Genomic DNA, 24,450 nt, shown 5'->3' on the forward strand with positions numbered 1-24,450 from the left:
AATAGAGTTGCATCAACTACACTACCACATGCCATGGAAGTCTGTCTATTGGGGTTAATTGAAACACTTGTACCAACAATGGCAAAACGCACATTGGTAGGGCTATTGCTATTCTATGCCCGGAAAAACATTGCCATGCAATGGAAGAAGCCCACTCCCCCTTCATTGACACAATGGAAAAGTCTGGTCAATAATAACCTTCCTCTATATAAAGACACATACTTCAATAGAGGGTGCCCGCTGAAGTACGATAGAGTCTGGCGTACATGGTTAGAGGATGTGGAAACAGCTGGTTGAGTCTTCAAATAATATGATGGGGGTTGCGGGGGGGGGAAGTGGTGAGAACTTATTGGCTACGATTGGAGAGAGGACTTGACGTCTCAAGTGACCTCTAAATAGATACAAAAGAAGCGAGCCATCGGTTAACTCATCATGTGATAAATAACACAAATTATAATATCTTGTCATGTGATGTGTGGGATACTTTATATAGGCACCACAGTTTTTTTTTTTTTTTTTTTTTTTTTTTTTCCTTTTTAGTTTTTAAGTTGTATATGTATTGTTTGTCTTGAAAATGCAATAAAAAAAAATTTAAAAAAAAAATTTAAAAAAACGCACTGGAACACACATGTCCTTCTTTAGCCCAGGTTCACACTGAGCTGTGGGAATGAAGCTGTGCAAGTTCAGCTGAACTCGCACCATTTCACTCCTGCATGTCACTCCAGATTTTGGCTGTGATTTCACAGACATCCGTGCGGGTTTCTGCACGAATGTCAATGGAAATCGCACCCTGAAATCGCAAAAAGTAGTACATAAACTACTTTTTGAAATCGGTGCGGCGTCGCACTGATTAGGACGGTGCTATTGCCGGCAATTGCCGCCGATTTGACATGTCAAATTGCACCAACGTGAGCCAGAGCTTAAGAAAAAAGGAGGGGGAAAAGATTCACTGGACTGCGTCAAAAACGTACCAAAAACCCACTAGAACGCATCAAAAATATCTCAAACACGTATGCAGAAAAGCATCTGGAATGCATCTGGACTACGTTTCTATGGTGTGAACTGGCCCTGCATCACAAATGCACCAAAACCGCACTGGAACGCATAAAAAACCCACTAGAACGCATCAAAAATATGTCAAACGTGCATGCAGAAAAGCATCCGGACTGCTTTTCTATGGTGTGGACTGGCCCTAAAGGTTAAGAAAAGATGCACTGGACCACATAAAAAACGCACTGGAACGCATTAAAAACGTGCATGTGGAAAAACATCCGGAACGCATCAAGGGCCAGTTCACATCGGTACACTGTAAAATGCAATATGCACTTTTTGAGAATGAATATTGCCATTTTTTTTTTTTTAATGCAGTGTTAAAATTGAACAAAGCACAATGTGTTTTGCATGTTTTTTCATCCCTGGTCACCTGGCAAAAAATGGACACGTAACAAAAAAAAAAAAAAAATAGACTTAAAAAAAACGCAGTGCATTTGCTTTGACTATAGCATAGGGTGCGTTTTTTCAAACAGGGTACTAATGATTGAGCAAGCAGGAATTTTCAAAAGCACAGCAAACTGATTTAAAGAGTTAAGTTAGGATTTAAAGGGGAATATTTTTCCTGCACTTTTGCCGTGCTGGGAAGGTGCATTTTAGTGCGGCAAAATTCCCCCGGTGTGAAGAGGTACTTGGGGGACAGCACTCCATTCACAGACATATGACAGTGGAATCACATTGAATCCAATGATCACTGTGTCTAGTGATTGCACTAGAATTATATAGTACAATGTTGCAGATAAATGAAAGTGCTGTGTAGTGTAAATCTTGGCAGGCAATGTATCTGTAGAGGAGTGCCTTAAAAGAACTAGAAAAGTAATATTATCCCTGTAGATCAGCCACCATGTCCCTCCTTTCTCCAGCCTCCTCCACTCCCCCCTCCGCCTCCAGGAGCTCCTTATCTGCTGCTTGGTCTGCCTAGGTTGAGTACAGCTTGATGTCCCCAGTGAAGTGAACCATGGAGCTATCCAGAGAGCAACACCATGTCCCCCTCAATGATGGTAACAGCATCCCCCTGCTGGGACTGGGTACTTACGCTTCCCCCCGTACGGTGAGTCCGGATAATACTTTCTTTACTGGGACATAATGACTCAACTACTACTACCCCAATTATTATCACTGCTGGATCTGTCCCTAAACTATTATCATCTCTACTGCTGTATTCTGTTCTACAATTAACTTTTATCACTTAAAATCCCCCCAATCTACCTACTTCTACTATTATTGTTGGGGGGGGGCGTCCTGTACTAACTATTTATATCTGTTCTATCATATGTATTACCACCTGTATTGGCTATATCCCAACTGTACTATATAATGCAGATTATTAGAGAATAAGGGGTGTCTGATTGGCAAACGCTTCTGAGCTTGTTGTTCACAAACTATGTCCCTTGGCTTCGGGTTACTTCTTCTATTGTTTAATACACAATGGCATTATTTCCCACCCTTGTACACAGGTAATATCAGTTACCCTTAATAATGCTATTTACTATAAGCAATACTTGATGTGATTGTAGCCGTATTAGTGCAATTGTGACAGAGAAAATTGAGTACTGTCCGTGATACTTTTTTTTATAAATTTTTCAGGACAAGCTTTCGGGGTATGTCCCAATCTTCAAGGTCCAAGCAGTACTATTAGCAAGTAACATTTAAATACTTAAAGCAGTAGTAAACCACTGAAGGGGGAAAAAAAATAAAACCTGCATGACAATCGCATAATGTGCTAGCATGCATCGCATACTAGCACATTATGAAATGCTTACCTTAGAACGAAGATCCCGCAGCCCAACCCGGTCAGTGCTGTGGTGGCTGCCATGTTGCCTCGCCGTTTCTTCCGGGGTCGCGGGCTTCAGCATTGTGAGAGGCCGGAGCCGCCTTCATGCAGCCTCTGACATCAGAGGCGCATGCTCGGCGAAGGTCCAGCATAGCGCACCGGTACGGAGGACTCCTGCGCGCTACGCCGGACCTGCGCTGGACCTTCACTGAGCATGCGCCTCTGACGTCAGCGGTGAAGGGTGAATATCTCCTAAAACTACATGGTTTAGGAGATATTCATTTTACCTACAGGTAAGCCTTATTATTTTTACCTGTAGATAAAAATGTCCAAGCGGAGTATACAACCGCTTTAAGACCACCCAACGTACCAAAATTCCGGTCCAGTGGGAATCGGACCATATTCAGTATGTGGCTTCTTTTGAACGGTCGTGCTGGAAAACTAACATTCAATCAGCGCTTGAAGTTAATGGCTGCAGCGCTGATCTGTGTATTCTGATGGGGGGGGGGGGGAGTGCCCACTATCAGAATACAATAGCGAAACAGGAGAGATCCCTATATACACCACTTTGATACCGTAAATAATTAACAATCACCTATTTGAATAGAATTCACTGACGAAGATTCTGACAATACTATTCTACCAGTCTTAACGAGCTTCCTTTTAATGCGTAAATGGACTCGCTACATGTCTACATTCAGGAAAAAAAAAATATACACACTGAAAGTAGAGTGAGTCACTCCTGTCCTGTTATACACTGAGATCACATCAACCGCGGGCTCCCAATCAATCCACCGATGATAAACAGCAAAAGATGAGGATGAGATCTGTATAAAGCAACAGTACGGTTTCAATCAACACTCAACACATGGTTCGAGAAAGAGCAGAGTGTCAGAGTGTTGCTTGAAAGTGTACAGTTGCATGTCGGATCAATTGTTTTTGCATGAAGATGGATTTTCGAAAGTAAAGATTAATTGCATTCTACAGAGATCTCTATGTATATGTGTGTGTGTGTATATATATATAATGGGCGGCACAGTGGCGCAGTGGGTAGCACTCTCGCCTAGCAGTAAGAAGGGTCACTGGTTCGAATCCCGACCACGACACTACCTGCCTGGAGTTTGCATGTTCTCCCTGTGTCTGCGTGGGTTTCCTCCGGGTACTCCGGTTTCCTCCCACACTCCAAAGACATGCTGGTAGGTTAACTGGATCCTGTCTAAATCGGCCCTAGTATAGGTATGAATGTGAGTTAGGGACCTTAGATTGTAAGCTCCTTGAGGGTATAGGGACTGATGTGAATGTATAATATATATATGTAAAGCGCTGCGTAAATTGACGGCGCTATATAAGTACCTGAAATAAATAAATAATAAAATAATATATATATATATATATATATATATATATATATATATATATATATATATATATGTGTGTGTGTATTCAGACGCCTTTACACACACATGAACTTTAATGGCATCCCAGTCTTAGTCCGTAGGGTTCAATATTGAGTTGGCCCACCCTTTACAGCTATAACAGCTTCAACTTTTCTGGGAAGGCTGTCCACAAGGTTTAGTATTGTGTCTATGGGAATGTTTGACCATTCTTCCAGAAGCACATTTGATTTGTGAGGTCAGGCACTGATGTTGGATGAGAAGGCCTGGCTTGCAATCTCCGCTCTAAATTATCCCAAAGATTTTCTGTCGGGTTGAGGTCATTATGTGCATGCCAGTCAAGTTCCTCCACCCCAAACTTGCTCATCTATGTCTTTATGGACCTTGCTTTGTGCAGTGGTACAGATCATTTGGTGGAGGGGGGATTATGGTGTGGGGTTGTTTTTCAGGGGTTGAGCTTGGACCCTTAGTTGCCATTAAAGTTCATTTTGACAATATATCGTGTGTGTGTGTGTGTATATATATATATATATATATATAATAAAAACTTTTTTTATTTTATTTAAAAGACAATATATATACCATATTATACATTGATAAATACATTGATATACATTGATAAAATCTTGTGCTCTTATAACTGCTGTACTTTTCATTTGGTTCCCTTTGTTTCTGCTCTATCTATCCCTGCCTTTCCCACCTGCAATACTGCGACCTGTACATCAAACCTCTATACTGTACTGCCTTCTACTGGCTCCTCTATTTTTCTGCAGTTACTCTCTTTATCCTATCCTACTCACACTACTACTACTACAACTTCTGCTCCTGATCTCTCTAATTATAGTGATTTTTGTTGCTTTTATTACTGCTGGTGCTTTTCATGTACTGGATGCCAGATCTGCTACTGCTGTATAGTTCCATATACTATCCCTCCTGTATTGCACCTCTGCTGCTGATCCCATGATTTCCTGAATTCTACTACAAGTCCCTGTCCTATCCCACATGAACTACTTCTACCTTGCCATATTCTCCCCCCTCTAATGTACTGACTGCTACTGTCTCTGTTGCTCCCGTCTTATCCCATGTGTACTGCTGTCATCGGTTATTGCTGCTCCCTGTCCTGTCCTACCTGCTATCCCACCGGTACTACTGTCACCTATGTTACTGCTGCTTCCTATTCCTGTCCTAGCCCACCTGTACTACTATTACCTCTCTGTTACAGCTGCACCGTTCCTATCCGACCTGTACTACTGTCACATTTGTTATAGCTGCTCCATGTCTCTGTCCTAGCCCACCTGTATTACTGTCACCTCTGTTACTGCTGCCTTATTCCACCTATACTACTATAACATCTGTTACTACTCTTCCTCTTATCTGTCCTTTCCTACCTGTACTACTGTCACCTTTGTTACTGCTGTTGTCTGTTCCTGTCCTATCCCACCTGTACTACTAGAATCTTTGTTACCTCTACTTCCATGATCGTTGACCTGGACCTGTCCTCTCCCACATCATTTGCCTTTCTATTGGCACATCACCATAATGAGCTGCTTTACTAACCAATATTCATTCATATGACGTTGGATAGGAGGGGCCAGAGATCACAGAAGTTGGTTGACTGTGGCAAGCCGGCTGTGACTCCTTGCGGTTTCACATCCTGCTTCCCACTGCGCAAGTGGTCGGGGGAGGGGGGGGGCGATCCGACCGGAAGTGGGGGCAGGTACCACCTGTCAAAACCTGGTACCCCCAAAAAAAAGTTACAAAAGAAGAAGAGGCGAGGGGGAGGAAGGCATAAAGCAGAACTTCCCCTTTTAGGGTGAAGTTCTGCTTTAAAGTTTTCATGGCCATTTGGGTTTTTGTAAACACGGGTTCACTTTAGTATGCCTAGATGTGAATATTATTTTCAGCCATTTCATTTAATATATATCATTTGCGTTTTTTGTCATTTCAAATTCATAACACCAGCTGGGTGTCAGTTGACAAGGTCTTGGGTGTCATTTGTAGTTTTGTTTTAAGATATTTTGATTTGTTAGAGATGACTAATATGGAGAAAGTATCTTCAATGTCTAAACTAACCACATCAATTGAACTTGTATACAAGTTGTTTTTATCCTGGGAACTACCATTTTAACCGCTGACTATTCACTGGATTGCTGTAAGTGTTTAGTAACTTTTTCTCAAAAGTGTTTTACACTATGTGGACCCCTTTTTCCTACCTTATTGGTCACGTCTGAGGAACACCATGGATTTGTTTGGCCAGCCATGTTGCCTTCCTTTCCGGTCTAACCACTGAAGGATTCGCTTTGAGTGCTGGATCGTTATCTAAACACTCCTATAATGTGGAGTCTAGAGATCTGGTAAGCTCACATCCTGTTTATTATCACGGTGGAGGTCCACCAGGTGGATATTCATCTAAACAATCTTTGGATATTACTTCAATTAACTTTTTTTTTCATCTGTCACTATGCACTTTAGTGTTCAAGCACTATATGGACTATTTTTTTAATGATTTACTTTGGACTTCATTTATTTAGCACTGCAATTTTTATTTTGTATGCTTTTTGCACAATTGGTTCTATTGTAATATTGCAAGCATCTTTATTTCACTTGTTTTCACGACGATGCTACCACTAGGCAAACTAGGCAGCCGCCTAGGGCACACTGCTGCCTAGGGCGCTCAGCCACTGGTGTTCCTACTCTCTTCTCTCTGCAGCAAGCAACTAAGTTTCAGCATCAGCAGGCAGCCGCCGCTCCGTTTGCACATAGTGTCAGAGGCGCAGCGGCGGCGGAGGACTGTGTCCCGACTCCCGAATGAATGGAAACAAGCAAACATTAATTGATGGGTGCTGGTGAGACTGCATTGATGGGCGCTGGTGGGCTGCATTTGATGGGCGCTTCATTAAAAAGGTGGGGTATACATGGGCAGGGCAAAGGGGTGGAGCCAAGGAGGAGGGCTGCAAAATGAGGTTTCGCCTAGGGTGTCAAAAATCCTTGCACCAGCCCTGCTTGGGTTGTTATCACCTGTGCAGTAACATTATTTTTACTTTTTACATTCCTTAAAGCAGAGTTCCGCCCACCCCTGCAAAAATTAAAAGCCAGCAGCTACAAATACTGCAGCTGATGATTTTTAATAATAGGACAATTACCTGTCCTGGAGTCCAACGATGTTGGCACCACTGATGATGATTTCCATCAGCTGTCGAGTGCTGCCGCCGCCATTGCTGCTAAGGGAGTCTGGTAGTGAAGCATTACGGCTTCACGCTGGGTCCATACTGCGCATGCGTGAGGCACCGCTATGCTCTCCTACTGGCCCAGCAGCGGGGGAAAGGAGGAGGGAGCTGAGCTTCTGATGGGCCCGGTGTCCCAGGAGTGCGGATAGGGTACTAAAACAGGTATCCGCTCCCCTCCGAAAGGTGCCAAATGTGGCACCGGAGGGGGGGGGAGACAAATGAGTGGAAGTTCCACTTTTGGGTGGAACTCCGCTTTAAAATGACCCGCTAAAGAAGAAGGTTTATGGTAATTGAAACATCCTGTGTTCTCTCATCATTGGCTGCCTAATACGCTTTTATGGTTAAAGAGGAACTGCAGTCTGCTCACATAATCTGTAATAAAAACATCTTTGCCATTCTGAAGCTGCCCTCCAACCACTTTGCATATTTTATGTACAGTAAAATGTTGGTTTGAAAGTAACTTGGTTTGAAAGCATTTTGCAAGACAAGCAAAATTTGTAAATAAATTTTGACTTGATATACAAGCAATGTCTTGATCTACAAGTAGCGTCTTGTCACAACTCGGTATAAAAGAGAAGAGAGGCGCCTCTAAGTGTAGCAGTACAGTTACATTTAATGAAGGTACAACATTTAGAAACTCACATGGTTGATGATTAAAACAGGAACATCTACAGTTGTGCTCATAAGTTTACATACCCTGGCAGAATGTATGATTTCTTGGCCATTTTTCAGAGAATATGAATGATGACACAAAAACTTATGTTTCACTCATGGTTAGTGTTTGGCTGAAGCCATTTATTATCAATCAACTGTGTTTACTTTTTTTTTTTAATCATAATGGCAACAGAAACTACCCAAATGACCCTGATTCAAAAGTTTACATAGCCCAGTTCTTAATACCGTGTATTGCTCCCTTTAACATCAATGACAGCTTGAAGTCTTTTGTGGTATTTGTGGATGAGGCTCTTTATCTTCTCAGATGGTAAAGCTGCCGTTCCTCTTGGCAAAAAGCCTCTGTTCCTGTAAATTCTTGGGCTGTCTTGCATGAGCTGCACACTTGAGATCTCCACAGAGTGGCTCAATGATATTGAGGTCAGGAGGCTGAGATGGCCTTCACTTTATTCTGCTGTAGCCAATGACAGGTCGACTTGGCCTTGTGTTTTGGATCGTCATGTTGGAGTGTCCAAATACATCCCATGTGCAGCTTCCTGGCTGATGAATGCAAATGTTCCTCCAGTATTATTTGATAACATACTGCATTCATCTTGCCAACAATTTTGACCAAGTTTCCTGTGCCTTTGTAGCTCACAAACCCCAAAAACATCAGCGATCCACCTCTGTACCTTTCATCGTAGGGCTTGTTGACTCCTCTACAAATGTAGTGTTTATGGTTGTGTTTAAAAAGCTCACTTTTGGTCTCATCACTCCAAATGACTTTGTGGCAGAAGGTTTGAGGCTTGTCTCTGTGCTGTTTGGCGTATTGTAAGCGGGATACTTTGTGGCATTTGCGTAGTAATGGCTTTCTTCTGGCGACTCGACTATGCAACCCATCTTTCTTCAAGTGCCTCCTTATTGTGCATCTTGCAACAGCCACACCACATGATTTCAGAGAGTCCTGTATTTCACCTGAAGTTATGCATGGATTTTCTTTGCATCTCGAACAATTTTCCTAGCAGTTGTTGGCTGAAATTTTAGTTGGTCTACCTGACCGTGGTTTTGGTTTCAACAGAACCCCTCATTTTCCACTTCTTCTTGATTAACTTGAACATAGCCATTCAAACCCCTTTGTGTCAACTTGTGTGCATGTTATCAGACCAAAATCACCAGGGTATGTAAACTTTTGATCAGGGTCATTTGGCTAGTTTCTTGTCTTGGGTTTTCATTATGCACCATTACGACTTTCTAGACACTGGCATCCTAACAACCAATGATGTCATCAGTTGATAAAGAAGATGCCTATTGCCTCCACAGCATCCTTGTTTGACCCTCCTGTGCATCTCTCCCTCAGCACTGGGGTGACATTAGCTAATGGAGAGAAATTAAGGGAAAAGAGAAATATTGGAATACTAGTCAGTACCAGTGTGCAAAAGTGTATTTTGCTTTGGAGGAATAAATCAACTCTAACATCGGGTGCCCTACGTGTGGATGTTGCTGCATTCTGTAAAGTTATTAGAATAGTCTTTTCCATTTTAGAATGGGGTGTCCTCGAGACTATCCATAAGTTTAAAGGGTACCTTGACTGAAAAAAGGTTGGGAAACACCGAGCTATGCCATGCATTTAATTTGCAATTTTTGCAGTCAATCGATCACCTTTGCAGTCTCAGGGATCTAATCTCTACTGTGCAATGAATCTCTGGTGAAACCACTTCCCACTATATAAAGAGCCCTTCAACCCACTGTCCATGACCGTCTTGACAACTTGTTATTTTGCTGGTGTGAGGAGGTGCTGGGGTTGGTCTCTGAAGACTGGGAGGACATATGAGAATATCCTATGCAACAACTGGCCTCTACCCAGGACCGGTTGATTAAATTTAAAACTCTCCATGGAGTTTATTTTACTTCCCAATAATTACACACAATCTTTCCTTTACATGCATCTACACGCTGACATTGCTCAGAGGATCCAGCAACGTTCTTGCATGTGTTTTGGAACTGTCCAGTAATTAGGTCCTTTTGGGCAGATGTTTCCAGGTGTATCCGCTCTGTAACAGCTATTTTTGTACCCCTTAACCACTTAAGGACCAGCCTTGGGTGTTTACAAGTTTAAAACAGTTTTTTTTTGCTAGAAAATTACTTAGAACCCCCAAACAATATATATTTTTCTTCTAACACCCTGGAGAATAAAATGGCGGTCATTGCAATATTTTTTTTCGCGCCGTATTGCGGTCTTACAAGCGCACTTTTTGTGGAAAAAATTCACTTTTTTTAATTAAAAAAAAACGGTAAAGTTTTTTTCTTTATTGTGAAAGATAATGTTACGCCAAGTAAATTGATACCAAACATGTCACGCTTCAAAATTGCGCCCGCTTGTGGAATGGCGGCAAACATTTATCCTTAAAAATCTCCATAGGCGACATTTAAAAAATTCTACAGGTTGCATGTTTTGAGTTACAGAGGAGGTCTAGGGCTAGAATTATTGCTCTCGCTCTAACGATTGCAGCGATACCTCACACGTGTGGTTTGACCACCAATGCGGATACGTTCGCTTCTGCGCGCGAGCTCATCGGGATGGGGCACTTTAAAAAAAAATTTTTTTTTTTTACTTATTTTTTTTTTTTTTTTTTATTTATTTTTTTCACTGTTTAAAAAAAAAAAAAAAAAAAAGGATCACTTTTATTCCTATTACAATGAATGTACACATCCCTTGTAATAGAAAAAAGCATGACAGGTCTTCTTAAATATGAGATCTGGGGCCAAAAAGTCCTCAGATCTCATATATGGATTTAAATGCAGAAAAAAAAAAAAAAGGTCATTTGAAAAATGACAACAAAAAATGTCCCTTTAAGACGTATGGGCGGAGCTGACGTTATGACGTCGCTTCCGCCCTCCTATGGTATGGAGACGGGTGGGGGCCATCTTCCCCTCACTCATCTCCATACCACAGACATGACAGGTCCGCAAATCCGCCGCAGAGACCACCATTATCGTAAACACAATCGGCTCCTGCAAAGATGGACACCTCGGTTGAGGCAGCAGCTGCTGCCGTTACCGAGATATCCATCTTTAAAGTGCCAACGTATATGTACAGCAGCCAGTCGCTAAGTGGTTAAGGATCAAGCCTCTTTCTGAGATTTGTTGTTTACAAGTTCAAAACAGGTTTTTTTGCTAGAAAATTACTTAGAACCCACAAACATTATACATTTTTTTTTTCTAACACCCTAGAGCAGTGATGGCGAACCTTGGCACCCCAGATGTTTTGGAACTACATTTCCCATGATGCTCATGCACTCTGCAGTGTACTTGAGCATCATGGGAAATGTAGTTCCAAAACATCTGGGGTGCCAAGGTTCACCATTACTGCCCTAGGGAATAAAATGGCGGTCTTACAAGCGCACTTTTTTTGGAAAAAATACACTTTTTTGAATTAAAAAATAAAACAACAGTAAAGTTAACCCAATTTTTTTTTTTTATATTGTGAAAGATAATGTTACACGAGTAAATTAATACCTAACATGTCACGCTTCAAAATTGCGGCCGCTTGTGGAATGACAAACTTTCCCTTAAAAATCTCCATAGGTGACATTTAAAAAATTCTACAGGTTGCATGTTTTGAGTTACAGAGGAGGTCTAGAGCTAAAATCATAGCTCTCGCTCTACCGATCGTGGTGATACCTCACATGTGTGGTTGAACACAGTTTTCATATGCAGGCGATATCACGTATGCGTTCGCTTCTGCACGCGAGCTCGTCGGGACGGGGCGCGTTTACAAAAAAAATTATTTTTCTTTCTTATTTTAACTTTTTATTTTTACACTGTTTTAAAAAAAAATAAAAATTGGGTCACTTTTATTCCTATTACAAGGAATGTAAACATCCCTGGTAATAGAAAAAAAGCATGACAGGACCTCTTAAATATGAGATCTGGGATCAAAAAGACCTCAGATCTCATATTTACACTAAAATGCAATAAAAAAAAAATTGTCTTTTAAAAAAAAAAAAAAAAATTAAAAAAAAAGGCCCTTTAAGAGCTATGGGCGGAAGTGACGTTTTGACGTCGCTTCTGCCTTGCATTGTTATGGAGACAGTTGGGGGCCATCTTCCCCTCCTTCGTCTCCATGCCCAGCAAGGGTGAAGATCCGATCGCCTCCGCCGCTGACGGAGGGCACCGAAGCAAAGCGAATCCACCGCAGAGACCACTGTTATCTGAAACCGGACCGCTCACTGAAGAAGAGGTTACTGGGGTTATGGCAGCTGGCTGCTGCCATAACAGCGATATTCCTCTTCAAAATACCGACGTATAACGATGGTGGGCAGTCCGGAAGTGGTTAAAGTAGAAGTTCGGTCTAAAACTAAAATCTACTTGCATCCATAATCTGAGACTAATCTATCTAGCCCTGTAAAGCAAAAATCGCTTTACATACCTATTCTACAGCCACACGGTCCAGTCCCATGCTGAGCTGCAGGCGGGGGCTTCAGTATGTGGGAGTGTGCAGGAGAGGCAGCCGACAATGGAAGCCCCATAGTAACTCTATGGGTGACGTCCCTTCCCAGCCGCTGTCAACTGTCTCCTCAGCAGAGCTTCCGCCACTGGAGACTAGACCTGATCGGCTTCAGAAAAGGTATGTATAGCAATTTTTGCTTTACAGGGCTAGATAGGTTAGTTTTTAAATTGTGGATGCAAGCAGACTTAGAGAATTTGGTTTTAGGCTGAACTTCCACTTTAAAGTGTTACTAAACCCACAACAGTAAAATCAGTCTGTATATGCAGTAAAGCATGCTTGTTATACTCACTGTGGAACTTAGGGGTTATACTCTACATTGTGTGAAATGTCTGTTTGATCTTGTTTTCTCTGATCCTCCCCTTTTAGTGTCCCCAATCCATCTGCTGGTAGAACAGAGCCTTCGGGGCACTCTGCACATGCTCAGTTTAGTGTATATTGCTAGAGAGGGTTTTTTTCTTTTTTTCTTTTTAAAACTCCTCCTAAAAGCTTTAACCAGTGTTGGCCGGACACTGATAGAAGTCACAAGACTCCTATATACTGCTGATGAGAAAAAGTATTTGGCAGTTTATTTTTACTAAAATAATTACATTTTGAAGTTCTGTGTACTGTGGGAGACCAGATATAGTGAATGCAGAGTCCTAGTTATTCTAAGGTATGGCACATCTGGACAGAGTCCACCCAGATAACAAGCAATTGTGCTGCAAGTTTGAAAATGATTTGCAAAGTTGCAGTGGTGAGTCTACAGCAAGAGCTCTGCAAATCTACAGCATGAAAATTCAGCCACAGTGACCCCTGTGGTGGGAGGACTATTGCACAACATAACCGAACCAGAACTTGCAGCAGACTTGCAGAATGTTTGCAAAGAAAGTTGATCCGGAGTCATACAATGCGGACTTGCTGCAATTGTGCAACAAACTTGTGAAGCCTGGCAAGTCTAGCAATAGCTTAGCAAGTCATTTTCAAACTTGCAGCACAATTGCTTGCTTATAGTTATGCTTATAGTTATGTTTTTATGTTTTTTTTTCTAAGTCTGGGTATTCCCAATAGGCTTTGTTTTTCTTTGAAAGTTTACCTTTTCAATTCAATAAAAAGAATTTGCCAAAGAAAATGGTTTATACTGACCTGTTCTTCGTGAGTCTTGGATACCTGCATCCCACTGCAGTGCATAGTCATTCATTCTGCCGCCTCCTATGGCACTATTGGGTCCTGCAGTGATATAGGGGCTGGCAGAAGAAAGCACAGTGTGGAAGAGGGGGCTAAGTTTACAACACACTTGCCAGAGAGTGAAGATCAGAGTAATGGATGGCCAAATACATTAGCATAACCTCTCCTTTTTTTTTTTTTGTAGGTCCTTTTGTTTTTTGTTTTTTTATTAACATGTGACAGAGTCTCTTTAAATCTAGGGGTCGTATGGTCAGTAGCATGACTTCTCGTGGTCCTCTATCTCTGTGTCAGTGGTGAGCGATCTTCGGTCTTGCAGAGAGCCATTCTCTGCAGTACTGTATTGAGGTTCTAGACAAGGGGTGTGTCTATGACAGCCTGGGCTCACTGCAAGTGGATTGCCCAATTCTGGTCAATTTCTTTTTTTCAAGGAGGTAACAAATACAACTCTGACCCAGTGTTGACCGTTGTTTTTTTTTAGGGGGAGCGGCAAACAGTGGCACCATTATCCCCACCCCCCACCCACGTCCGGAGCACTTACCCCATCTATTGGCGGGCAGCGCTTCTCCCGGGTTTCGCCGGCGGCTTCCCCTGCTCTCCATGGGCATCCCGAGGGCGGCTTCCCCTGCTCTCCGTGGGCATCCCGAGGGCGGCTTCCCCTGCTCTCCGTGGGCATCCCGGCGGCGACTTCCCCTTCCCCCTGCTCTCCGTGGGCATCCCGGCAGGCCTTTTTCCTTTCCCCTGCTCTCCGCGGCTTCTGTTTCTTCCCTCCTCGGCAGAAAATCGGATGCTTCTCTTCACTTCCTGATTGGCCAGGAGGAGGTGTTTTAATAGCGAATATTAATTCGCTATTGTAACACATCTGAGTGAGCTCACAGCGCAATGCTCTGCACCCCGAGCCCACCCTATTTTGAAGCCTATTAGAGCCTCTGGTTCTAATCGGGTGCTTCAAAAAAACACACACCCCCCCCCGGTGGAATTTATGCATCCGGCGTCCTGAAAGGAGCCGGATGCATGTATAGACAGAGCGGCTGTGGGTAGGGGGGCCCCTGCTCTGACCGCCTCTTTGGTACTGTCCTCTGTAGTAATTTCTTTTTATTACCCGAGGCTCTCAGTTTTCTGAAAGGATGAGTACAGAATGTCAAGTACCCATCTCCTTAGGCGGTGTCATTATGACACGCGGCACTCAGTGTAATGATCCAGAAAGCTCTCTGCATCAAGAAAGAACACGTACCACTGGCACTAGATCCAAAGAAGAAGGGCCCTTGTTTCATGTGACTGGCCAACAGTCATAAGAAGTCATATAAAAAATTGAAAACAAAAGGGCAACAGTATATACTGAAATAATGCTCTTTAATAATCCAAACATGTTTTAAATGTTTTAATATAATGAAGACTTTCCCCTGTCTATGGCCAGTTGTAGGACAGCTTATCGCTAAGCTTATCTCAGTCATTAAAGCTTAATTGAACATTAAAAAATGTACGTGCCTCAAAACAGTGCAAAGTCTAAGGCAGGCCATACATTATGCAATTTTCTTTTTGTTCCACCATGGGTAGATGGAAAGAAAATCGCTTGATTCCCCCAACAACACAGTCAGTGTTGATGGGGTTATTCCTCCCATAGCACTATTGTGTTCTGCTGGCGGGGAGCCTTCCCTTCCGACAGAACACAAGGATTAGTGTTGCCGGCTATAGCCGGTGGACCTAATTGTTTAAGAAAAATGTGACAGGCTAGTTGTGCAAAAGTCAATCAATGGATTGACTTGTGTACAACCAGGGTGCCCATACATGGATTGAAATTTGTCTGGTATAGAATTTTCTTTCCTTCCACCATGGGTTAAAGGGAAAAACAATGGCTTGATTCCCCTATTCACATAATCAGTGTGGATGAAGGAATCCCTCCTGCTGCACTATTGTATTCTGACAGCGGGAGGTTTCCCTGTCGTGAGATTACAATGATCACTGCCAGGGGCTATAGCACCTATTGCTTGGAGGAGTCAAGCACAGTAAATTTAGTTCTGTGCCAGGTTGCCAAAAATGTTTGAGAACTATCAATGAAAGGTGCAGCTTTCTGAAATAAATATGTAAAGAGTAACATTTCCCTTTATGAATTACTTCTTACCAAGACCACAGTACTTCCTTTTTATTCATGCAGACTTGTAAATGCAATTCACATTCTCTTTCATGCAGATGACCACTAGAGGGAGCATTTACAGATCTGTACCAGAATAATCAAATAATTAAAATATGGAACATCAAATAATTAAAAGCACAAAAAGCTAGGTAAATATGTACTTTCAAGCAGTAATAATGTCTGAAAATAGTTTAGGTTCCCTTTAAGCATATTTTACTAAGCCACATGGCCCACAACAAGCTGAATGTTCTCCAGCTCTTCCCATAATAACGGGTGAGGAGGAAAAATGTGCAGCGTTGTACATTTATTTGCTTTTCCGTGTTGTTGGAAATTGGCTGCCGTCTCCCTTTATGTTTGAGGAATCCCTCAAAGTTCCTAAGAGCCTTGCAGCCAGGACACTTAAGCCGGGGTAAAGGCAGTTCAACTTTAACACATTCACTGCCAAGAGCTATGGGAATGGAAGGCAAAGCAAATCTTCTATGAACCAGTATAAAATTCAGTTTTGAAAAGCAGTGGCAGACTATCTGTTAGTATATATTGTATGTGTGTGTATATATATATATATATATATATATATATATATATATATATATATATATATATATATATATATTTTTTTTTTTTTTTTCTCACAAAAGTAAGTACACACCTCACATTTTTGTAAATATTTTATTATATCTTTTCATGTGACAACACTGAAGAAATGACACTTCACTACAATGTAAAGTAGTGAGTGTACAGCTTATGCAACAGTGTAAATTTGCTGTCCCCTCAAAATAACTCAACACACAGCCATTAATGTCTAAACCTCTGGCAACAAAAGTGAGTACACCCCTAAGTGAAAATGTCCGAATTGGGCCCAATTAGCCATTTTCCCTCCCCGGTGTCATGTGACTCGTTAGTGTTACAAGGTCTCAGGTGTGAATGGGGAGCAGGTGTGTTACATTTGGTGTTATCACTCTCACTCTCTCATACTGGTCACTGGAAGTTCAACATGGCAAAGAACTCTCTGAGGATCTGAAAAAAGAATTGTTGCTCTACATAAAGATGGCCTAGGCTATAAGAAGATTGCCAAGACCCTGAAACTGAGCTGCAGCACGGTGGCCAAGACCATACAGCGGCTTAACAGGACAGGTTCCACTCAGAACAGGCCTCGGCATGGTCGACCAAAGAAGTTGAGTGCACAAGCTCAGTGTCATATCCAGAGGTTGTCTTTGGGAAATACACGTATGAGTGCTGCCAGCATTGCTGCAGAGGTTTAAGGGGGGGGGGTCAGCCTGTCAGTGCTCAGACCATACGCCGCACACTGCATCAAATTGGTCTGCACGGCTGCCGTCCCAGAAGGAAGCCTCTTCTAAAGATGATGCACAAGAAAGTCTGCTGAAGACAAGCAGACAAAGGACATGGATTACTAGAACCATGACCTGTGGTCTAAAGAGACCAAAATAAACTTATTTGGTTCAGATGGTGTCAAGCATGTGTGGCGGCAACCAGGTGAGGAGTACAAAGACAAGTGTGTCTTGCCTACAGTCAAGCATGGTGGTGGGAGTGTCATGGTCTGGAGCTGCATGAGAGCTGCCGGCACTGGGGAGCTACAATTCATTGAGGGAACCATGAATGCCAACATGTACTGTGACATACTGAAGCAGAGCATGATCCCCCTTCAGAGACTGGGCCGCAGGACAGTATTCCAGCATGGTAATGACCCCAAACACACCTCCAAGACAACCACTGCCTTGCTAAAGAAGCTGAGGATAGAGGGGATGGACTGGCCAAGCATGTCTCCAGACCTAAACCCTATTGAGCATCTGTGGGGCATTCTTAAATGGAAGGTGGAGGAGCGGAACTTCTCTAACATTCACCGCCTACGTGATGTCATCATGGAGGAATGGAAGAGGACTCCAGTGGCAACCTGTGAAGCTCTGGTGAACTCCATGCCCAAGAGGGTTAAGGCAGTGCTGGAAAATAATGGTGGCCACACAATATTGACGCTTTGGGCCCAATTTGGACATTTTCACTTAGGGGTGTACTCACTTTTGTTGCCAGCGGTTTAGACATTAATGGCTGTGTGTTGAGTTATTTTGAGGGGACCACAAATTTACACTGTTATACAAGCTGTACACTCACTACTTTACATTGCAGCAAAGTGTTATTTCCTCAGTGTTGTCACATGAAAATATAGAATAAAATATTTACAAAAATGTGAGGGGTGTACTCACTTTTGTGAGATACTGTATATTGTACACACGATCTGAAAATCGGACGATAGATCGTCAGTTTTTTTTTTTTTCGCATGCTAGTCGCATATCAAACATGAAGAGTTAACTAAAGTTACAAAAATTCTTGTATGACAGAATAAAAAATTGGAAGTGGTGTCAGTTTCTGCGACCACACAACCAACTACACAGATGTACTCTGGAACTCCAGTTTCTGGAGGTATGACTTTGGGATAGCTCCCTCTCCACTGACCTTCTTATCCATACACTGACTATATTCCTTTGGACAAATATATCATGACCAATTTATAATGCCTAAATGTATGGTTTAAATATACAGGTATGTTCTTTGAGATATATATCAACTTCTCCCCCTTCTTCTTTCTTCTTTTTTTTTTTTTTTTTTTTTAGAAATTCATTCCCTATCCAAGCAAAAATATCTTGCTGTACATTCATTTGTGTTTTATAGATCATGCAACACAATTGAAATGCTATCTAACACAGCACTTTCTCAACTTTGGTTAAATCAAGTGAATCAAAACGCTGTTGGCTCCTCATGAACGCTCCAGATTTAGTAAACACATTAACATTTCTGTGACGGTGAACCATCCGACCCCAGTGGATCACTGGCTGGGCATTTTTTAGATGCTTCTTGGCGATGTTCAGTGGACAAAATGCAGCCCAATTTTTAATCCTGGTTATTTCTAGATGTACTACTCTCTTTTCAAAAGAAGGCAATCTTCTCTCTCTAATGTTCATACACCCCTGAAGAAGAAAACCGTTTTCCAAACGCATCGGCTGTTTTCCATCTTCACCCTTTGGTGATTCCCTTTTTGAGTACACTTTGTCCAGAAAATTATCCAATTAAATTTTAACATGTACTGTCATTTTGTAATTTTGTAACATTAAAGAATTTTTGTAAACTTTTAACAATCCTTTCTAAGACGCTTTCCATTTACTTACTTACTCCATTTACCCACTGCGGCTAAAGTCCCATTATGAGGTTGTTTTTCTATGCTGATGTCCTGTGTTGTAGTGTTTTTGTGTTGTTTTTTTGAACTGTACTGATTAAACCAAAATTATACGATCTGGTATTGTATGAGAATAATTTTCGTGCTTGTCCGATCTAAAAATATCGGATGAACTGTCGTTACTCGGCTCTCGAAAGCTCTGTACTAACAATCCGATTATCGTACGATCGATGGCGAAAGCGGTATTTTTCATATAATTTTCGGATCTTGTGTACGGGCCGTTATAAACAAATGTAAACAAACATTTTAAAATGTTTTCAAACATGGACGGTGTCAGCAGGGCAGTGGATAGTGTTAGTAGTTTTTTATTTTTAGTTATTTTTTACAATTGGGAGGCTTTGGTAAATTGCAAACCCCTGATGTCTCACTTTTGAGACAGAGAAAGGGACTGAGGACAGTAATCCCCCAGTCCCTTTCTCTACAGCTTCAGCTGCACTGGACGGTGCTGAGCGGCTTCCTGTTCATTCACAAACTGAAGTAGAGTAATCACAGTTTGCTATGCTTCAGTTATGAATGAACACAGTGTGATTGTTACTATAACTGATCCGTGTTCATCTAGAAAAGGAAGGGGCCAGGAAATGACATATTTAGTGGCCCCATGCCCTGCTATCCATCCTAAAACATCCCCCCCGGTGGGCCTACAGCTGACAGAAAAGGAGGGAAGCCGGCAGAGCTATGCGGTGGGTCTTGGGACAGTAGGAGAAATCTGCGCCGCATGGGGTGATTAGGATGTCCTGACACACCCTGTGTGCATGCCTATGTCTGTTTTAAGGAAGGCCTGAAGTAAGATAGTAAGATTGACTCCAAGGGGCCATAAACTTGCCTCCCAACTTTTTGAGATAGGAATGAGGGACGCCTATTAGCAAAAGTATATAGTCATAGGACACACCCCCTGCCACGCCACCTAAAAAAGGGAATTCCAAAAAAAGAAAAAGAAAATGGTTAGTCAAACCCACAAGGGCATTTTTTACCACTACTATTCCTTTATATTGGCTTTTGAAATTTACAAATGCAGCAATTTAGAAATAGGATGAAAGGTTTAGCACCGAGAAACACTTTTTGAAAGATAAAAAGTGCATGTTATATATAACTCTGTAGATCAGACCAAAATGAGGGACAAAGGAGGAGGAATGAGGGACAAAGGGACTCTGTTCCAAATCAGGGACAGTCCCTCCAAATCAGGGACCATTGGGAGCTATGCATAAAGGTTGGGACTTGGGGGTGGAGAGAGAGAAGGCTGAGCTAGGTTTTGTGTGCTGTTGCCAATTTACTTATAACAGAAATAAATCAGTAAGTATAGACTTCTAAGTAATGTGCAAATTGTGGTGAGAGTAAATATAAATGGACAGAGTCCCATTAGGAATTATTTTCTGTCCCCAGCTATTGTGTTGCTGTGTTGAAAAATGATACACGTGAGAAAAATAATTTAAGTTAGGCTGTATATCCTGACCTTTCACAAACATTCTCAAGCATTTATAGACCTTCAGAAGTGAAAGTCTGTTTTAGTGACTGCTGAATCTGATAGGTATATGTTTGTAATTAAAAACGTGCCTGTTATTGGGTAACCCAGGAGTAGGTGGATAAGTCGTGGCTGGATGCCAATGTATACAAGTCCAGTTTTGATATTTGTGTACTGATCTGTTAAAAAAAAAAAAAAAAATCATGTAATGTTCCATCGCTAGCTCACAGTTCATAGGTCAATCTTCGGATCTTGTGTTTGTTTTTTTGTTTTTTTCATACCATATAATCATTAACAAATTTGTGTGTGGCAGATATGTCATATCAAAATGTTCTTTAACCTCCCTGGCGGTATGATTTTTTCAGATTTTTGATGCTCAAAGCTGTACAATGTTTTGCATGGAAATTTGGCTTTCTACATTGTAGGCCTGTAATTCTTAGGAATAACTCACTTAAATCTATCCAAACAAGAGTCTAGTAGACATCCCGGGTATGATAAAGTTTGAAACACATCATAACTTATAATTATTCACAGTTATTTATTAAATTATAACATAATAATATATTAATAAAAAAATATTCAATAATGTAATCAAATCAAAAACACTGAAATTTGCTCAGTTGCAGAATTGTCGCTGTCATTACTTTCAGTGTTTGATGACGGATTTCCCCACAAATCACTATCGCTCAATTCTGCAAGTGATTCTAATTTATTATCGCTGTTTTCTAGCTGGTCTAAAACCGCTTTTGATGTAAAGGGACACTTTTTGGTTGCTATGGACAATCTCCAGTTTCCAGGCAGAAATAACAGTGTTTATAATATAAAACTGCATGCAGGCCACTGGACAAACCACTAGGGACAAAAGGGAGGTAGAATAAATTGATACAGTAATGTAATCTGTAAGATTAAAGTGTACTGTATGTGTATTGTGTTTTTTACTTTTTGAATTTGACACCGTTCTCTGTCCCTGTGAGTCCCAACACTTGCAGGGAACGGAGCTCAGCACAGTGATAGATCTGGTGAAGGACACGGCTCGCACACGCAGTGGGGAGACATCGCAGGATCCTGTGGAGAAGGTAAGTAACTTTGCCTGGATCCTGCGATGCGATCCCGTGTGTGGCTCGGGGTTACCGCTTTTGGTACTGAAAATCCACCCCAAGCCACACTCAGGATTACCGCTAAGGAGATTAAAGGAGTTATCTCGCCTAGCGTGTATCCATTACTGTCAATCATTGGTGTCTCAGAGTCTTTTAACCCTTTCAAAGCCAGATGTGATTCAAACCTAAATGCCAAGATGCCAGTAGGGTTGGGACTGTGGCTTGCAGTCCAACCAGAAGTAATGGTTCTGCCGGCCGGAGAACCTGTCGTGGTCGGAGGTAGAGGGGAAACTGTACCAGAGCAGTATTCTCACGAACTGGGGACGGTGAATTATTGGGAAACTTCAGCAGATATCAAGCCAGGGACCCAGCCAGTGGAGGTGACGCTTGTAGAGCATTATTGTGTGCCAAGCCAGGGCCCAAGCAGGCCAGTGGGGTGACGCTTGAAGAGTATCTGTGAGTGTCCATCTAGGGACCCAGCAGGGACATGGGGGTGACGCTTGAGGAAGATACTGAGTAAGAAGATTGGAAGAGCTTAGGGTTCCAATGGCAGTGGATCAGCAAGTCTAAGTGATAGACTGGGAGCTCAGCTGAGTGAGGATCTACAACATGTAGTCAAGTCCCAGGCCCCCAGAGGCCTAATGGTGACCTCCAGAGTTAGGGACAGGTGACATCCTTAATTGTAGAGTGGGTTACAAGGCATGGTAGGTGTGATGCACGGTGGATTAATGGGCACCAGACACTTCTTGAATGCAAAGAGATTTATTAAACAGAACTGTGGGAGAGAGGGTTGGGGGCAGGCCACCCTTAAGTAGATGCAATGTTGATTAGCAGATTTCAAGACTTCTATAGGCAGATAGCCATGCAGGGAAAGGCATCCAGCTAGACACCAGATTTGCATGGGTAGGACCGCTGTCTCTTATGGCAACAATCTTAAACAGTTTCTAACAAAGTTTGTAATGAACTCCTCCACTTCTACAATCTCCTATTGTAGATCTTCACTCAGCTGAGCTCCCAGTCACTTAGACTTGCTGATCCACTGCCACTGGATCCCCTGAGCTCTTTCAATCTTTTTTTTCAATCTCAGTATCTTCCTCAAGCGTCATCCCTGCTGGATCCCTAGCTTAGCACTCACAGATACTCTTCAAGCGTCACCCCACTGGCCTGCTTGGTCCCTGGCTTTGGCGCACAATAATGCTCTGCAAGCGTCAACTCCACTGGCTGGGTCCCTGGCTTGACATCGGCTGAAGTTTCCCAATTCTTCACCGTCCCCGGTAGGTGAGAATACTGCTCTGGTTCTTGCTTCAGCTACTCACAGTGGTCCCCAGTAATAAGATGGATGGTCCCTCAGTGGCGACAGTTTCCCGTCTACCTCAGACCACGACAGGTTTTCCGGCCGGCAGAACCATTACTTCTGGTTGGACTGCAAGCCGATGTCCCAACCCTACGCTGCTCTCCTGCTTCTGGATAGGCCCTCAGACAGCCTAGCAGCCAGATGTCCCCAGGATAGGCCTTAGGTCTCTGGCCTAGCAGCCCGGGGCAACACAACACACGTCCACCCAGACAGCCATCCAGGTGGCACAGAACCCCGATTACCTGACTCCACCCAAATAAATAGGCTCTCCCAGCAGGCCAAGGGACGTAAGAAAATCCCTGCCCATTGGCTGAGACACCCCATTCATTCCTAATCTGTCCTTGCAATGCCCTTGTCTTAGATGCCACCAGATACCCAGCCATCTAGTGACAGAAGAGAGAAGTGCAGCAATTCCAGAATTGGGGTGAAATCAATTGACCTCCTATCAATTGGCCAAGGCAACTATCACTTGGCAAATAAACTTACTAGCAACCCTACCTAAACATCAGGGAGCTACAGTGGTGTTGCTTAGGGCTCATTCACATGGACGCAGATCCCTGTACAGTGTGAAAAACCATTTGAGTAACTTTTTTGGACTAATAGGGCGCTGCTTGCAGGGACACAGCAGCTGTACAGACTTGCCCACTTTTACAGGTATGCAAGGACTGGTGAAAGACCCCTGCCACATGGTCACCATATCTCCATTCTCTTATAATCCTCTGCCTGCACACATCTCCACGTGAGTCCAAAAAGATAAGCAGACAGGGCCAGATCTAACTTGTCTAATGTGGGGATGCAGTTAAAAATGTCAGGGGACGGAAGGTGGGAGGTCAGCAGGGCAGTGTACAGGAGGTCAGCAGGGCAGACAATGGGGTCAGTGATTTGTAGGGCAGTGTTCAGAAGCCATTAACTTGTAGGGCAGTGTACAGTGGTCAGCAGATCTGAGGACAGGGGTCAGCAGGGCAGAAGACAGGGGTCACTGTTCACAGGGCAGAGGACAGGGGTCACTGTTGGCAGAGGATAGGGGTCACTGTTGGCATAGCACTCAGCAGAGCTCCTTGTCCTATTCCTGCACCACACACAGCCTGATCACAAGCAGAAAATCATCTACTCCCCACACACTACACATAGCTGAGCTTGGATTTCCTTACACACAGCCACAAATTGCAGAGAGGGTAGCTGGCTATTGCACCTGCATTGCCCTTCTGACCAGGTAATTTCACAGGTCAGAACTTCAACTGCAAGTTGTAGTATAGTGGCAGGTTAGGGTAGTATAGTGGCAGGTTAGAGCAGTATAGTGGCAGCCTGGGGCAGCATATTGGGAAAATACTGGCACGTTAGAGCATTATAGTTGCAGACTGGGGCAGGTTAGGGCAGTATAGTGGCAAGTTA

At 42.7% G+C, this 24,450-nt stretch overlaps 1 protein-coding gene across 1 annotated transcript in view; it reads left to right on the plus strand.

The window, feature by feature from the left end:
* Positions 1 to 1,917: 1,917 nt before the first annotated feature.
* The window catches only part of LOC141132844 (aldo-keto reductase family 1 member D1-like), a 67,406-nt gene continuing 44,873 nt past the window's right edge, over positions 1,918 to 24,450 (plus strand). The window contains exon 1 of the mRNA XM_073621765.1: positions 1,918 to 2,101. Coding sequence (XP_073477866.1) covers positions 2,009 to 2,101 — 93 coding nt within the window. The 5' untranslated portion in view covers positions 1,918 to 2,008. The remainder of the gene's footprint in view (positions 2,102 to 24,450) is intronic.

This window comes from Aquarana catesbeiana, linkage group LG03 (genome assembly GCF_042186555.1).
Source record: "Aquarana catesbeiana isolate 2022-GZ linkage group LG03, ASM4218655v1, whole genome shotgun sequence".
Classification (NCBI taxonomy): Eukaryota; Metazoa; Chordata; class Amphibia; order Anura; family Ranidae; genus Aquarana; species Aquarana catesbeiana.